The 18,877-nt window shown below is 35.8% G+C and overlaps 1 protein-coding gene and 1 long non-coding RNA gene across 2 annotated transcripts; both read right to left on the reverse strand.

Moving 5' to 3' along the window:
* Positions 1-2,811: 2,811 nt before the first annotated feature.
* Positions 2,812-6,434, reverse strand: LOC140162161 (neuronal acetylcholine receptor subunit alpha-3-like). The gene is made up of 3 exons (XM_072185435.1): positions 6,211-6,434; positions 4,187-4,500; positions 2,812-3,648 (listed from the first exon to the last, which is right to left on the reverse strand). The coding sequence occupies exons 1-3, from the start codon at positions 6,429-6,431 to the stop codon at positions 3,101-3,103; spliced, it is 1,083 nt and encodes a 360-aa protein (XP_072041536.1). The 5' UTR covers positions 6,432-6,434; the 3' UTR covers positions 2,812-3,100.
* A 1,338-nt stretch (positions 6,435-7,772) lies between these two features.
* On the reverse strand, positions 7,773-10,336 carry LOC140162162 (uncharacterized). Its single transcript, XR_011860205.1, has 3 exons — positions 10,197-10,336; positions 9,223-9,267; positions 7,773-7,882 (listed from the first exon to the last, which is right to left on the reverse strand). It is a non-coding gene; the product is annotated as an uncharacterized lncRNA (long non-coding RNA).
* Between the last annotated feature and the right edge of the window lie 8,541 nt (positions 10,337-18,877).

An 18,877-nucleotide genomic window follows, 5' to 3' on the forward strand; every position in this document is an offset into this window, starting at 1 on the left:
TGAATATTACCAGTCATGGGAGTTATGAACTTAGCCAGCATGATGACAACGCATACAGCCATCAGCGTCACAGCCTGTGATGTGTTAGAGACTGTTTTGCACGCGATTTTGTTGTTTAGGCCCAATAAAGTAGCGTATGTGGCACATACGATGGTCTTGCAGCAAATGAAAAACAAAATTAGCGTGCAAGACTATCGTAAGTGGCACATACGATAGTCTTGCATGCATTAATGCACTTACGATATTTTATTTCATTAATTAAAATTAATTAAGCAATTTTGAAACTTAAAACCTGGTTTAAAATGTGAGTTTTTATATGGCCTTCATAATTCGTCAAAATCTCATTTTGGCCAAAAATGTCACTTAATATAGTGTAGCACTCTGCCGACGATATGTGACATGAGAGCACATTAGACATATCGAATCGCATTCTGAATACGAAGGATGTCCTTCTGATATCAAATGATTCTGATTTTTTTTTAATCGCGATACAATACACATTTTTAAGGCAAATGATTAAAAATTATATTTTCTAATTTAAGGGATGGGGTATGAACGTTTGGACAGTTTTTATTGTGGGACCTTGGCGCACATCAGACATATCGAATAGCATTCTGAATACGAAGAATGTCCTGCTGATATCAAATAATTTTGATTTTTTGAAATTCGCTATGTAATGTAATACACATTTTATGGCAAATGATTAAAAATTGATATTTTTGATATTTAACAGTACTCGAAATGAACTTTATAAATCTAATGATTTATACTTTAAGTGTATGTAGGTGGGATGAAACGACGACGATCAATTGAAAATGTTTACCTTACGTATTGAAGATATAGATTTTTTTCCCAAAACATCAACAAAAATTAGGTCTTTTTGGGATAAAAATCCATATCTTCAATATGAAAGGTCAAAATTTTCAATTGATCGTCGGCCTTTCCTCCCAGCTACATACACTTTAAGAATATATCATTAGATTTATAAAATTCGTGGACTGTTATATCAAAAATGTGAAACTTATCCAATTTTAATAATTTGACATAAAATTTGTATTATATCGTGAATTTCAGAAAATGATAATTATTTGATATCAGAAAGACATTCTTCGTATTCAGAATGTAATTCAATATGTCTGATGTGCTCTCATGTCCCACAAAAATACTGTCGAAACGCTCAAAACGCTCATTCCAGTTCCCTTAACAGTCATCGAAGTAAACGTTAATAATAGAGACTTTGCGGAATGAAGTATGAAATTAAGAAAGTGCTGAAATACAAACATTTCTAAACAATACTTGAGTATTCTTTTGTTATAAATTGACTTTTTGCGATGAATAGGGGACAGAAGGCAATCGAAACTTCACACTATGATACTTTGTAGACAACCAATAGTTTTGTCCTGTAATTTTGAGTAATAGCGCCCTCATGCTTGGACACACATGTAAATAAAACATTCTGAACAACTCATTCATTTTAACATTAGCAGTTAGCAGCCTGGACAACCGATTCTTTTGTTCTGCAAGACTCACTCAGTCATTTAATGAGGCAATACAAACGATCGAATTTGGTGTTGAAATGAGCGAAATTTTGAGTTACAACTTTTCAATGTAAAATTTATTTTCTCGGCCAAATAAAAAGCAATCATTTTCATTTTTCAGTAAATGTCAGGTCAAATTGTAGTGCTTGATAATGGGGGGGGTAGGTCATACAAAATTCACCTGGAGATAGGAGGGACAGAAGATTATAATATATAGACCCACACGATGTGGGAAATATCTTTCTTTAGCAAACTATATTAGTTTGAGACGCTAATAAACCAATTCCGTATAATAACACGCTAATTTTTCTAGGTTTGGACCGTGGATTTTCCGTGGACCTCAAGCGTGCGTCTCTTTTAAGAGAAAATACGGACTAACCTAGGTAAACAAACAAACAGACAGACAAAATGGTTTTCATAATCATGGAATCCATATAAATTGAAATTACAGGCTATCACGGGAGCAAATTTTAAAATTCACCTCATTTACCAGAAAACCCAATTGGGGATTTGGGCTACTAAATCGCTGGTCGGGCAATATGCTTTTCAATGGAAAATTGCCCTGGATGACAACAATGAAAATATCGACTATTTCTGCTGGTTGCTCACGAGATAAAAGTACTAAGTTTGACATTTTCGGAGCATGAAGGGAAAAAGGGTAAAACAAAAACGCAAATTCTGACAAAACTATAACATATAGACCCACACGATGTGCGTTACAGAGGTGGGAAATATCTTTCTTTAGCAAACTATATTAGTTTGAGACGCTAAAAAAACAATTCCGTAAAAAGCTCGCAGGCGAACTCAAGGCCTATAAAAATCAAAAATATCACACTAAAAGACACAATTTGATGCTTAATTTTAACACCAGGATTTAAAAAAAATATATATATCCAAGCACTAAGTTTTTAACTGACATTACTGATGAAAAAAAAAATATTGCTTTATATTAGACCGAGAAAATTAATTTCATAGCAAAAAGGTGTATCTCTGAATTGTGCTGATTTTAACATGTTTCGATCGACTTTTAGCGCGACTAAGCGTTTCTAAAGAATCGGTTGTCCAGGCTGCTAACTGTTAGATGCATCTGTAAGTGCTTAATATTTTGCATTTGAACCAAAATGAGCTTTCCTTGGGTATTTCAGCGCAATGTTGAATAAAGCGCCTCCTACGTTGAACTTTTGATAACAATTTGTGTATTCATAGCCTTTTGATTACCGAGAAAGAAACCTGTAACATTTCCGTCAATTCAATCCACAAGAGACCTATTTAGAGCATTAGAACTTTATATAATAGTATTTTGGCGGTCATTTTGAAAAAAAACCGCCTTCTACTGAGAGTTCCCTACATTTCTCCAAGGTTGGACCAAAAGAATACTTGTTCAGCACCCTCGAATATACACAAAAATACTCAAAACGTCTTCGTCTGCATTCGCGCACGGGAATCCCTATTTGACAGATAGCCTACTCCCTGGTAGATTGCTATCGTCCATTTGTTAAAATGACGCATGGAAGAAAATCCGCATTGAGTGGTATAGTCACCACTTTGTAACATTTGTGTTACTACCAGTTTTCTTCAAGATCAAGTTTTACTGCTTCATATTCTTCCTCACTTCCTATCAAAATCTCAACTGTTATGTACACAGTACATACAATCATATACAAACTGAAAATATTGAGCAACAGACGATCAACAATGATGGATACACGCCGCCATTGCATTTGTTCTAATGTTTGTTCATTCCTATTGGTCAAGTTAGTCTTCATGAAGCGTAACGTTTCCAATATTTCTTTCATCATGTTCATGATCGAAGTGATGTTATTATCAGTGACTTTAGATGATACTTGGTTTGCATGATTCGCATGAAGGTCTTCCACACAACTTTCGATCGATTCACTCGAATTTGGATTCTCAATCTGGAAATGTTTAGTTCCATCCAACGTATTTTCAATTGGATCAGGTGATAAGCATAAGACACGGGGTAAGAAGTGGAGAAATACAAGTTTCACCCATCTAGGAACAGGTTGGGATAAAGCACTCACATGCATGACAATACCAGTTGCTATCACCGAGACGCACACCATGACTATCATACACAAGAAGTAGGTACCTACAAATAAAAACATGTAACCATGTTTAGGACGACTACTTAACAAGTAGGTTCTTTACATATAGCATGCTTAGTGACAAAATGTCGATGTACCCAATGTCGACTACAAATGCTAGTGTGCAAGTTAAAACACAGTTGGCACGGACAACTTGACCGGATACTAAGTTGTAAATTTAGTACGTAATTTATTGTTACAAGAGCAATTAAACGTAAATCGTTTACATTAGAGAGGTATCAGTTGAGTGGAATGAACGTTTGTACTGTAATGCTATAATGGCACATTCTAAATATCACGTCTCTTGAACTTCTTACAGGTATTGTTATTGTGGTATGATCTTTATATCATAAGCAGCATATTATCTAAGAACAATTTGACCTTTACCGCTCTGGGTTGTACTTGAAAGAAATTATGTCTCCATTTTTCCCTTGAGATTGATTTCTACAAAATAACCATCATAGTTTACATGGTTTATGGCGCTTACAATGTGCAAAATAATTGCATAATTTATCCCGCCCCGTTAGCATATACCACACATACCAATTAGTGGAGAATCATCCGAGGTTGGCGGTATGTTCCCAGCAATAATTTGTTGGAACACTATCAAAGCCAATAAATTGGTGGCAGAGTATTGTAGCTTCTCTCCGCAATCAGAAGGCAGGTAAAATACTACCAGTGATAGTATTGAAAGCAAGAAACATGGCAATATCATGTAGTAAACGTAAAAGTCAGCGTGACGTTTGAATACCAGGATGTAATGTACTTCTGGGTACGGTTCTAAGCAACATAAGTATTTAACTATCACTCGTTTGGTGCGGACCGCTACCATGTCCCAGACTCCATTGGATAAGAACCTATAGACGTAACATATTATAAATGACATATTATAATAACTGAAACATGTACGTTTGTGTATAATATTTCAAATACCAGTTTCAAATAATTGAGAGCTATTGACGGACGAACTCATTAATTTAAGCAAGTAAGGTCTTCAAGGGGATGATTTTTATCATGTTTTATCATTTGAATAGTGTTTGAATAATATTAATCCCCACTGCAGTATCTTGCCTTTTGACTAAATAAAACGAAATGTTAGCACAGATTGTATCATATCTGCTTATGACATCTTGATGATGCCTTACCCAGAGTCTTGACTGGGTTAAAACAAGTTAAAGGTAGCCAGTGCCACAGGAGCAACTATGCTCTGTAGAGTACCCAACTGCTAACGTATTACTGGACATATTGATTTTCTTGCCAACACAGAAATATGACTAAAGGGAAATGCTTGTAACGACTCAGCCCTTAGAACTTATAACTCGTCACTAAGAACTGAATGACATAATTATACAGGCTGAAGTATGGAAATGGACTATCATCTTTTCAAGCTTTTACATGTTTTATAATGTTGCCAGTGGTGCAGTTTCAGCATTAATTTTGGGCCTCTTATGAATTCACTGTGAATAGCTAAGGTAATATGCATTAATACTCACAGAGGAGACAGAACCATGCATCGCACGCTAGAATATTTTAAACTTTATTGCAAAATGTCGATTATACAGTAAAATAGAAAAACTGTTTATACTGGTAGCATAACGAACGGTAAGTCCAGACGAACAGTTTGAATATTTATTTTACATTATCTATCTGTCTGGATGATTCAGAATATTCACAACTACCGTAGAATTCCGTCTAGAAGCATATATGCCTCTAAACGAGGGTTTTTTTAACGAAAGATATGAAAGGCCAATACCCTTCTCAAAAACATTGCTATAGATTGGTTTACAAATATACATGTTTGTACAGCCGCCTTTATCAGTAATATAGTTGTTCAAACTCCAAATAACGTTTTTGTTGAGAGTGTCTGCCTCTTGTCTCTTGTGTCAAACAAAAACTCGTTTAGAGGCATATATATGCTTGTAGACGGAATTTTACGGTATGTGTGTATCATACATTAACATTGTAGCCTAAATGACATGGTATTATATTGCTGTAGTTGCGGGCCATATCTTGTCCCGATTGGCTTTTGACTTGCATGAAAACACTCCAAAAACTTGACATGTCGTATGAAAGACACGTTACAAGCCTTCAGAAGGAATATATTGCTGTTTCCTATCCTACCATAACATATATAGTTATATATTTTTGAAATTTATTTTTTAACAAAAACACATTTTTTTTTATAATTCCAAGCATCTTGCTGTTCTAATGCTGTTTCAGTTATAATCTGTTAGCCTAATCATAACACTTAATTGCATATCGAGCTAATTTCATAAAAGGGATACACATATTTTCATGTCAATGTATTACGATACCGTTTCCGGTGCATACAATCTAATGTGCTGAAAATTTGGAAGAGGTATCGATATACAATTGCCCTCATTTGTAGGTGACATTTCAATGTATAATCGTGCCGATTTTGAAGAAGCTATCCTCAAGAGACCCCATAAGAGAAAAGGTAGAACTTATAACTTATAAATGTTGTCGCTATTAAAACGTTTGTGTTTGCTTGATATGTAGGCTTTCAAGATATATATTTTCTTGGTGAAGAACAGTTTAAAGCTTACTTGTATTCCAAGGCGTCCAAGCTATTTTCTTGTTGTAGATCGATTTCGAGACCATTGTAAGCCCAAGAGAGAAATCTCATTTCGCAAACCTGTACGTCAAACGGGAACCACCGAACATGCATTTTACATGTTGAAGTGTAAATCGTTTGGACATACCATATTACCGTGCCATCTGGATACAGCTGAGCAACAGTGTCTGCTTTGTAGAATCCATATTGCATGTTAGCACTTAAATGATAATGAAAAAGTACATTACTTGACAGACACACTTAAATGTGGACAATAGGAATACAAATCATTGAACGTATGTGTTAATTCGTTATACATCTCATTTAACATGATTGGCAAATTCGATATGTTTAGTAGATTTCATAATGAATGTCAGAAATTTAAGGAAAAGTTCATTATTCAACAATATGAAATGTAGACAACCGCAATAACATTATATTAAAAAGTAAATGTTTTGTCTTTATATCTCATTACCATATTATACAAATATTTACTGCTATGAAGAGCATGGTTAACATTATAGACCCACGGTGATCTCAAAACAATGACTCGTCTCGGGGCGTAGTCATGATCAGGAGATTACTGCGGGCCTATACTTTTAACCATATCCCGAATATAAAGCAGTCAATATTTGTTTTACATGCCGAATAAAATAGATTCTTGTCATGTGATTGGTTGAAATAATATGCTAGGCTAGGCATGGCTGCTTGCCTTCACTTTAGTTTCAGGCCCGTTTTGACAGAGAGTGACGACTAGGCCCCACGAAGACCAAGGCAAGACCTATGATGTCAAACTATAATCACTGTGTTGATTGTTAAATTGAGGGTGACGATTTGTTTATTCTTGCCAAATATTTGCGGTATTTCATGGGCAGGCTTTCTACAAAGACCGTGTGGATGATTTTGAAGTTCGACCTAAGCTAGGCCTAATTTTAGCGGGTTTAACTCTCTTCACGCGGGTGTCGACTGCAGACGACAAGTTAAAAAAAAAAAAATCAAAATTCAAAAGTTTCAGAAATGTAAATTTTCATGACCTTATTTGGAATCAGCATGAAAAATGCATTAAAATGAGTACAAACAAGCCTAGTATTGATTCAGTAGTTCTTAAGATAGCTCTTGATATTTTGAGAAAATATTTCAAAACTTGAACTTTTTCCATTGAAGCGCATGGCTAGCACATAACTAACAGCTTGTGAGTATATTCAACCGGATCAATCACACATTAAAAGAGTGCTTCTCTACTGATTTAATCCTTTTTGACCACAATTTCTTAGTTTGCTTGTTTTGTTATAACAGGCTCGGTGCAGTGTCGACTCGATCGGCGCGGTGTTGACGTGCTGTCATCGCCTAAACAAAATCAGTCTATTCTACAATCGTACTGTCACACTTGCCCATAATGCACTGTAAACAGCGATATTATTCAATCGAGTTAATAGTAATAACAAAAAGAATATTGCCCGGGTAAAAGAAAACCAATCAGATAACAGGAATCTATTAGGAGGTATATAATACATATTACTCGCACAAATAACCAAAGAAGAGTCCTATACATACCTGTTAGCAAACGTTATGTCTGGCACCCATATCTTGGCTACAGGAACAGAGTGTCTTTCTAGACCATCGAAATCATTGGGATTCCATGTAAGGAACTCATCCGTCCATTTCTAACAATTAAGAAAGAAAGAAAAAAGAAGAAAACAAGGAAGAACAAGAAGAATAAGAAGAAGAGAATAAAGAGAAGTAAATCTGAATTCAATATGAATAGCTTAAAATTTTGAGTCGAATCTTAACTTACGCAGATATCATATACATATCTTATATAGGCTACAAATTATTGTACTTAGATGTTGATATGGTGTAAATTCCAAAAAGTCACTTAATTAAACGCATGCCTAAAACACAAGAAAAATACACGATAAATGGGTAAAAACTACAAAATGTGGAAACTAACCGAAAAAAGCAGTAGGTGGTACGTAACAATATTATTAACAAGGGTGGGGGGGATCTACATGTATTATGTAAAGTGTCGTTTTGGAAAGAGAGTCTGCAGAAGGGGTGACCAATAGCACAGCTGTTAATTTTTTCGAGATTTGGTCCGGGATGAGGTTTGTAAGAATGTGGAGAAGTTGCAGATCTTGTAAAGATGGCAAAGAGTGGCAACGTCTCGGCGTTGTGCAAGGAGACGGAGAAGAGAAAATAAAGGCCAGATGGAGCGAGTTGCCCAGGACTACTCGGCGACTTTAGTTTGGTGACCAGCACTAACTTGCAAGGAACGTGATTTCACGGTACAAATGTAGTGTTTAAGTTTAAATTAATAATTTTCATTGTTATTACCACTACGTATGAATCTGCAATTCTATACAGAATAATGTAACTTTAAGGCTTGGTCGTAAGGGCTGTGCAATAATTATGAGCCCTAGGGAGGGTAAAATTGGCAGGGGAGCAATGTTGTTGGTAGGCCGAGAGGATGTGCAAACAATTTGTTGCAGGCCGAGATCAAGCCAAGCAATATTTATACGGGGCACCTTTTATATAACATACTGTAAAAGGCTTAGGAAAACACTACTGAAACGTTCAAATATGCAACATCTACATATATCTAGACAATTGTAAGTTTACATTTGGTATGTGGAAAGGGCGGAGACTTTTGGCAGGTCGAGAGTGGAGCAAGCAATTTTCGGCAGGCCGAGGGCAAGCAAATTTTGGCACGTCATTTGAAAAATTTACCCCGGCTTATAATCATCCCACAGCCCCTAAACAAATATTGAAAGTTTTGTATGTTTGTCATGGCATATGGATTATCAAACCATATGGAATAAGCAGAAGCATCATCTCAGCCATAACATGATATTTAGTTCTACCAGATGTTTCACAAAATGGGCTAGAACAGGTTTAAACCATGACACCCCTCCCTCATCTCTTTTTAAAAGAGTTTCTCGTATCATTAATTAACTATTCGTATTTTGGTAATGATTTGAAATATACACAGAATAGAATGACTTACTAGTTTAGACCAGGTCTGTATTGAAAAAAATTGCTCGCGGGTATCCTTGAAAGGAAAAAGAAGAAAATGAAATTAGCAAAATGACACATATTTGGTAGACTTTATGATTGCACATGAAGCAAACGTAGAAGTACTATAACCATTATTGACGAGAAAACAACCAAAATAATAAATCATATAACTAAGGACAGAAGGCTAAAAGCTTTTAGTGGTTTGTATTTTCCTTCTAATCGTATTGGGTGTAAGAAACTGCTGTAAGAAAAATAAATGGTCATATTGTTTCTAACGTTTTAAGAATACGATAGTTTGACCGACAATTCGTCACCCTGTATTTTCAACTTTTCAACGCCCACTTGACATGTATCCAAGGCATATGAGAACCAGTGAAATGAGTCGGATGTCGCCACTGTGGATTCAGAGTTATTGCCAATATAAATGGACAAAACCCTAGGTTTATATAGTACAAAACCTGACCAAAAAGTATTGCAAGATGGCAATGTTATTTGCTTGAAATAAGTATGATTAGGCTAATCAATGGTGTGGAAGGTGTGGCATCATCATCAGTAATAATATAATTAAAAGTGCTTACAGCATATAAAATGGCAAGAAATGGAAATCCGTTTGAACGTAGAGACAAAGAAAATTTAGTCAAACGGTTTCCAAACGGTTTAATTGATTTCAGCAAAGCGTTTAAGTATATCTGTCTTATTCTTATGCTGGGGTTCGGAGGCAAATAAGTGATTCATAACACTTGCAATCTACGTAGCAATAATCAACATTTATGCACAGGGCGCTGCCATCTTGGAACGGGTTGCCAGACCTAACGACGTGAGTCAGTTGCCCAACGTAATCGCCTAAATCAAATATCACCACAAATAATCTACTAAAAGGGAAAAAAGAACCGTATTTTGCATTTAGGTCAGGCCACCTATGTGTTTCGTTTTCTTTATAGGTTTGTTATAAAGAATACTCACCATGGTTAGCAGACTTCGAAATTTTATTCGCATGATGACTTTTGTTGCATGGGAGGTGTTGTGAACAGGACGAAATTCATTGCTGTAATCATCAAACAGATGGAGGTGTAGTCTTTTGACAGCAGCCGTTTGGTTTTGATAAGCATATGCTGCAACCAAACAAAGAACTTACATGTTCATGTACAAAGTTAAGGATATACAAACATATGGCGTCAGGGAATTTATAGTAGGGAAGCCCCTTCATGCGAGTTTTGAAGCATTATGTATACAGCCTGTCTCAAAAAAAATTGTGCAAGTGAAAAGCGCCCTCTTTGGCGACTAGAAAATACCGTTGTGACATGATGCTTACATCAACGTCATGGGCACAGTCTTAGCTCTCAAATACCGGTTGTTGTGTTCAATTTGCTCTTTTTAATCTCGATATATGTTTAGTTAAGAACGAAAGGGTAAAATCACAATTGTGCCACTTTTACTATAGGGAATAGGGCTGTACATGTAAATCAATGATAGCTTATGTTGATGCGTCTAATGCACTCCCCCCTTCGTGGCTCGTGCATTGGACGCATCAACACCAGTGCGCGTGCATTATTTTGTCTAATTTCATTAATTTGTCAAATTTCATGAACTTGTCAAAGTTCATTAACCCATAAGTGTGTAATATTTGTTTGTCTTGTAACATGTCTTGAATGACAAAAAGAACATGGTGAAATCACTGACATTTAATTTTATTAAAATTTTATGTATTTAATTTTACAACAGAATGTGAAATATTTATTTACCGTTTAATTTGTCGTAAGAGTAAAAAGAGAATCATTATACCTTTATCATGATAAAACATTAAAAACAATTTTGTATTGTTGTGTAATTGATGCATTCTTTTGATTTCTCTTGATAAACTCGATGCTATCATTGATTTACATGTACAGCCATCTTCCCTAGTAAAAGTGGCACAATTGTGATTTTATCCTTTCGTTGTTAAGTAAGCATATCTCGAGATTAAAACAAGCAAATTGAACAGACTAAACGGCATTTGAGAGCTAAGACTATGCCCTTGACGTCGATGTAAGCATTATGTCACAACGGTATTTTCTAATTGCCAAAGAGGGCGCTTTTCACTTGCACAATTTTTTTTGAGACAGGCTGTATATGACTAAATAATGACATAATTAAAAGAGTTTTTACAGGCAATAGTAAAATAATGATAATAATAATAATAATAATAATAATAATAACAATAATGATTTATAAGAATCTATGTTAGAGTTGATAAAACAAGAAACAAACATATAAACAAAAGCATTTAAATTATGACATTTTAGGAAATATAACTGGCAAATACATACCATTGTAAAACGTCAATAGAAGTATCGTTATCAATTGGAGATCACTGTTTACTCCTTTGAATCCCATAGTTCCGATGGAAATACTATTGCAAACCATCACGTTCAAAGAAATGCAGTTTTCATCATTTGAAAGTGATTACCAGTTAATTTGTACGAATACTCGCTTAATTACATTAAATTGAAATCCAATTAGTGTTTCAATATCGTCACTATTTTGTATACACGAAGGCCGTTGGTAATGGAACCGTAATGACAAAAAATAATAATACATTACCTTAATGGAAGCACTAAAACGAGTCAGACGCATTTTATATTCAACATTAAGTGAACTTCTTACCATACAATTAATGTACATCTTTCATCGATACAAATTATACTTGAAGCAATACAAATAAATTTAAGGGGTTGCTACACCCCTGCCTAATTTTGTGCCTACTTTTGCATTTTTCTCAAAAATTATAGGGCATTAGTGAGATATGTATATTATAGGGGCAAAGACTGCAACTACTGTACTGGAAATTGTATTTCAGCACAGACAACATTTCTTGAGTTACAGTCAAAAATGAGCGAAAATCAATAACTACTTGCCTTGAGTTGCTGAATTTACAGTGCAGGAGTTGTACTCCTTGCCCCTATAATACACATATCTTACTTGTCACCAATGCGCTATAATTTTTGAGAAAAATGCAAAAATGGGCACAAAATTGGCCAGGGGTGTAGTACCCATTAAGCATGCGCATCAAAATAAAATGAAACTTCCTCATACCATGATTTCTGTAATTCATACCTTTTCTTTACAAGCATTTCATATTTACATTATTTTCGTAGTATACTCAATTCCTACTTTTTCCCTAATTTGATTAGGTTGATAATAATAATAATAATAATAATAACACTAATACTACTACTACTACTACTACTACTACTACTACTACTACTACTACTACTACTACTACTACTACTACTACTATAATGCTGTATAATAACAATAATATAGCAAAGCTTAACATATACATCATGATGCAGTCATGTCTACTGCATAATTCACCACAACCTTTGCAGGACTTAAGACCCCATTAAAAGCTATTAAACCAAGATAACACTCATTGAAAACAGCTCAACTGATTAAATCATATCTTCTCTGGTTAAATCCACACAACACACATATGTTTCTGCTCTACATGTACAATGGATCAATGAGCTGGTATTATAGTTTCAGTTGGGTGAACGATTATAAAGCGAAAGCTAGAGAACAATTATGTGTGGGCTTTTGTTTACAAAATGAGACAATGCTCTGCTTATTGTTAACCAGCGTTCTTGAAAATGAGAAGCATGGTGGTTTGCAGACTTAACACGGTTTGGAAATAATGTCTTCATATTTTTTGGTGTTATCTGTCGTTTACATATCCTTCCTAAAACACCAAAGTACGAATATTTCCAAACACCTAAATTAGCTAAAAATTTAGGACATGTTACAAAACTATATTTTCTAGAATTTCAGAAGAGTACTTTTAATATTGGCCGGTTATTTTTCACACAGCGACGTTAACTAGGCAATGTACTATTACCTATAACATACACTAATACACCAAAGTACGAATATTTCCAAACATCTAAATTAGCTAAAAATTTAGGACATGTTACAAAACTATATTTTCTAGAATTTTAGAAGAGTACTTTTAATATTGGCCGGTTATTTTTCACACAGCGACGTTAATTAGGCAATTACCCATACTTCTAACATACGGTACGCTATTTGTAGAGGTTACGCGTCAATGGTAAGAGCACTGTGTATTGTGTATAGGAAAACGGACAGTAACTGCAGTATGTGAAGTTGTTGTATATCATAAACACTAGCTATAGTCTATAAATCTACCTCCAGTCACCGGCACTAGCTTTGAAGTTCAGCGTGCGCTTCATGCTTGGTTTCATGCGTGTACATATGCGGCACGTTAATTGCGCGCGTAAAGTTATGTGCACGCACCAAGTAACGCTAAGCTAAACGCAGAACACACTGAACGCCAAAGCTAGTGTCGTTGACTGGAAGTTGATATATAGACTATAGTAAGAATGTGTCGTCATTGTGCTTTGTTATCGTGTGGGAGAAGATGCATCTTGCAGAGATTGGTCAGCATAAAATGATATTTGAGCCCATATATGTGAAAAACCCATATACACTGGCTATTGGCAATGCAACTGTACAAGTGATGCTACTATGATATGTTAATTGTGTCAGAAGAGGCATTGGAGGTATTTGAAAATGTACACTGGTACACAATGTTCACTGGTCTATTGTTCTATTGTGTCCGATTTGAGCGCTGACATATTTGAAAATGTTGCCAATCAATATTCATGAGAGTGTACAATCCAAAGAGCTTTTAATAGAAATAGAGTCGCAATAGATTATATATATAATGCTTTGTTCGTTTGATGCCGATTAGAAGTTGCAACAGGCTATTCATAAAAGTGGTACCATTGTTTCTAACAAAGGGGTTCCGCCATTAAATAGGTCACTGATCCGGCATCATATTAACGCTCATATACAACAGGCGAGTATCAATAAGTGACCATAATACAGTCATGTGTAAGGGCAGTCATGTGTAAAGTGGTACCATTGTTCTCACGTATCCCAATGCGTGCTTGTGTGGGTCTGAAGTCTATAAAGGAGGTTTTAGCTGTCGATGCAATCATCTTTACCACCCACCTGACTTTAGGCGCTTCATTTAAATAAATTGAATGCTCTTGCTGATCGATTACACATTAGAATGTATGAAGACTGCCATTTCCACATATCTATATTACACTATAATGGTAATCGCTATACGTATACATGTAAGTGTAAGTATAGGCGTATAAAGGTTGTTTTTAAGAAATTTTCATTTAATTTTATTTTAAGAAGGAGATTGGTTGGGAAGGGGCAGATTCACCCATTTGAAAAGTCTTATGAGGGGAGGAGAGAGGAAGAGGGAGGAGGGGATATGGAGAATGAGAGAGGGCTGGAGGAAGGGAGAAATGCAAAGATATAATAAAGACAAATAGATAAATAGAAATATAAGGAAAATGATGGGAATGAGAGATGGAGGGTGAGAGGGGACAAGGAGAGCGAGGGAGTGATAAAGTGTAGGCCCAGGAAAGAATAAGCACAGAGAAGGGAAAAGAAAGGAACGATGAATACATTTAATGATAATTATTAGGCCTATATAATAACTAAACACATAACAGCACTGGGCAGCCATTCGATGATGTCAATGCCTTTATTCGTTACGTAATTAAAACGCCCAGTCAGATGTATTTCACACCTGCCAAACAGAAGTCACCCAATTTCGAAAACTGGACGTTGAATGTACACTCTCATGAATATTGATTGGCAACATTTTCCAATATGTGACCCCTCGGCACAACTGAGCCCTGAAGTCGCCAATTATCATTTTTGAGATATTCAACCAAAATATTCTGCTTGAAATTAGCTTTAAAATGATGTATATCATGTCTATTGTACTTGACATTTTAGTAGTGAAAAATCAATAAAACAGTCAATAAATCCTTTGTTTCCTATTGTTTATTGTTAAGTTCGATGGAGCATATCTCAATAGTGGCACTGGCGACATCCGGGCTCAGTTGTGCCGAGGGGTCACATATGTCAGTGCTCTATTCGGAAACAATAGAACAATAGACCCTGCAGAGCGATGATAATAAGTATACCGGTATAGGCGTACATAAAAGTTGTTTCACAAATTCACATTTTATTTTATTTTAAGAAGGATAATGTTATAAACAGTGGCGTACAGCTCTTCTGTGAGAGGTCTTGGGAGGGGATGAGGGAGGAAGAAGTGGAGGAGGGGATATGAAGAATGAGAGGGGGACTGGAGGAAGGGAGGAAGAAATGAAGAGAAATACATAAATAGAAGTAAATAAATAGAAAGGTAAGGAAAATGATAGGAATGAGAGGGGACAAAAAGTAAGAGGGGATGGAGAAGGGAATGGAGATAAGAAGAGGGAGTGATACTTTAGCAAGGAAAGAATAAGTACAGAGAAAGTAAAAGAAAGTAATGACAAATAAATGTAGGCCTTATAATAATTGAGGGGCTCAATATAAAAACGACCTATCCCACATTTTGGTAAAAATAGAGGGCGCTGCTGAAAAATATAAAGGTCACCAAAGGTCATTATTACAAACATGAATCATCATGAATGTAACTTGGTAATTTGTTAAATCAGTGTTTTAAGATGTGAAATTGTTATGTATTGTATTGAAAATTCGCACACAAAAGTCCTGTTTTCTCAAAATAACCCAAATGTGGGATAGGTCGTTTTTATATTGAGCCCCTCAATTATTATAGAAACTAAACACATCCCCCCACATAGGCCTAACACTAACAGCACTATAGGCAGCCATTCGATGATGTCAATGCCTTTTTGCGTTACGTATTTAAAACGTCAGATGTATTTTGCACCTGCAAAGCACAAGTCACCCAATTTCGAAAATTGGACGTTGAATGTACACTCTCATGAATATTGATTGCAACATTTTCCAATATGTCAGCGCTCAAATCGGACACAATAGAACAATAGACCATTCAGTGCGTTGGTTATATGTGCATTTAAGGTAGAATTTCATGAACTGCGATACAGTAATGCTCAACATATTAGTTTTCAGTAGCTTTCTGAAGAGATAATGTGCTCATATTACCAGCATTGTACCATTGTTGGCTGTTCACCCTCTAATATGCCCAATTTGTGAAACGTAAATATATCATTGGATCGTAACATCTAGCTATAATACGTCTAGCTACTTTTATGTAAAGACAATCCCGGATGATTCCAGAGGCCGCGTGACACATCTCTGTTAAATCGTTTTTTGATTTTTAGAATCCGGGATTGTTTTTCAATAATTCATACATGGTCGTTGCTACACCAGTACTACAATCAAATCATCGTTTATAATTATTAATTTTATGAAATGCCTTGAAATTACTTATTACGCCGCAATTATGTGCTTCCCGCAACCGCCACATGGTGTATGATGTTAATTATCGACAAAATTACAATGGTAATTATCGACTTAGAGGAGCATCCACATCAAATATAAATGTTTAATTAGTTGAAGGTTAAACGAAGTAAATGTGTCTATTGCCTTAGGACCAGATTGACCGGCCACAGTTGCCAGGGTTAGCCATAACTTTAAAATACCGTTTAAAGACAAGAAGCTCGACTGAAATTGATTCATCTGAGACACGGGATCCTCTTGGCCATGGTTGCATGCATGAGGAGCCTTATTTCGTCTCGGTCAATGCTGTATCACTACAAAAGGATTCGGCCCAAACCATCTAGGGTTGTGTCTGGTTTGATAGGCTTGTTAGCCACCTCTATCCAGTAATCTATGCAGAATGCTTTGTATAGGGACTTCTGCAACTTTTGCAATCCGACCCTTTTAGTATGTTTAGTACTGAAATGCTTGTAAATTTTTACAACAAGACTGCGGAGCAATACATGGGTTATAAACATTGGCAGTATGAGGTTCTGCGATTTGCTCATTTCTTTTTAAAGTGTAACAACATTTTTCTGTAGTGTATAACTTATGCCTATGATTATTTTAGGCAGATTTTGAAGTCATTAGCACAAAACATGTGAAAATTACAGCAGGCTCGTCGATACGTCACATTTTGTCACCTAAGTCAGAATATTTTCGGTGTTAACGTTTTATTTAAGAAAGATGTCCGCATGAAGACAGAACAATGTACGTGTTGGGTAAGTAAATGTGTATTGTCATGGCTTCTGGCCGTTCGTACGCTGGGAGGTGTCAGTATAAAAACGTAGGCGACATTAAAAATTACGGACAAGAAATGCATAAGAAAATATGCACAAGAAAAGGGACAGAAGAAACTGGAAGAATCATGAAGAGGGATACATCCAACAATGTTCAAACACAGCCAGCTGAGGTGAGGTAAGGTTATTAGTACCAATTTTTTATATGCCAATATTTTGTAATAATATTTATATTGACCAACATTTGGCAGCTAGCTAAAAGCCATCACTTGAAAAAAAAAGGTAAAACAAAACAGAGCATCTATATTATCAGGTTATTTGTGACATGTTCATGTCGTGTTGCATATCAGTGGATGCCTGCTTTCTTCTTTACAAAGACACCGCATTTGAAACAATCACCATTTTTCCGGCTGTGTACACATCTCAAACAGAATGTGTGAAATTGACTATTATTTTGTGCTCAAACAACACTAGTTACTAACCTCAAAAGCAGCTGAAAAAAACAAACATACGCAGCCACAATAGCCAGGTGGTCGTTGTGGGACGAGCTTAATAATTTCGGAGGATTGCATTAGTTTCCAGATTGAGAAAATATGGTATTGCAGCTTAACAGAATAATGGTCAATTTGGCACATTCTGTTTAAGACCCCACTACATTCACAAGACGTGTACTCATGCGTGAAAAAGGCGATTGTTTTAAATGTGGTGTAATTGTACAGGAGAATAAAGTAGGTATCCAATAACATGCAACACGATATGAAAATGTCACAAATAATCTTAGATATAGATGCTTGAAAAACGTTTACAATCAAAACAAGATGTTCAAGGCGCAGTACAAAAGCAAGATAAACAAAGTTATAAACATAAAGAAAACATGTGCGGAGGGAAGTATCAGACGGACTGTGTTGATTTATTTAATTCAACTTGACACACTAAGAAGACTTTCACCAACATATTTCACGTGAGATATATGTACATTTTACTTGAGGTGTTGAATTTGCCCTTTGGAATTAGTGTGCTCAGTCTATCGCGAGTCGGCGTAAAAAGCAAACTCGACAAGTGATTTCTTGTTTGACAAGTTTAGATTGGTTTTCGTTATATAATACGAATCAACAGTAATGATGTAATAATGGCAATCTACAGCCGTAAGCGTTTTGTAAATGCATTTACCTCGACATAGGTGCTATTACATTAGTGACTTCAGGGTGTCCCAAAAAAGAGGCTCCTCATTGTGTCATCTTTTTCGCCTATTTTTGAAAAGTTGATCAACTATATGTTAGCTTTAATAAACCAAAACAATTATTTCAATCGGCTCACAACTTTTGAAGATATGCCCTTTTAAAGACAAGTAGCCGTTTTTCACTCTGTCCACGGATAGCAAACAGAGTGGTTGGGATGGGTGTCATTCTGTGGAGTGGCTTGCAAGATCACCAAACCTTACACCACCTGATTTCTTCATTTGTGGCAAACTCCAAGATCTTTGCAAACGTATTACTGCTATATTCGCAAGTATCCGGCACACAAGGTTGGCACGCAACGCAATTGATGCAATGAGGACTAGGGTTGAAACCT

The sequence above is a fragment of the Amphiura filiformis genome, chromosome 10 (assembly GCF_039555335.1).
Source record: "Amphiura filiformis chromosome 10, Afil_fr2py, whole genome shotgun sequence".
In the NCBI taxonomy this organism is placed as follows: Eukaryota; Metazoa; Echinodermata; class Ophiuroidea; order Amphilepidida; family Amphiuridae; genus Amphiura; species Amphiura filiformis.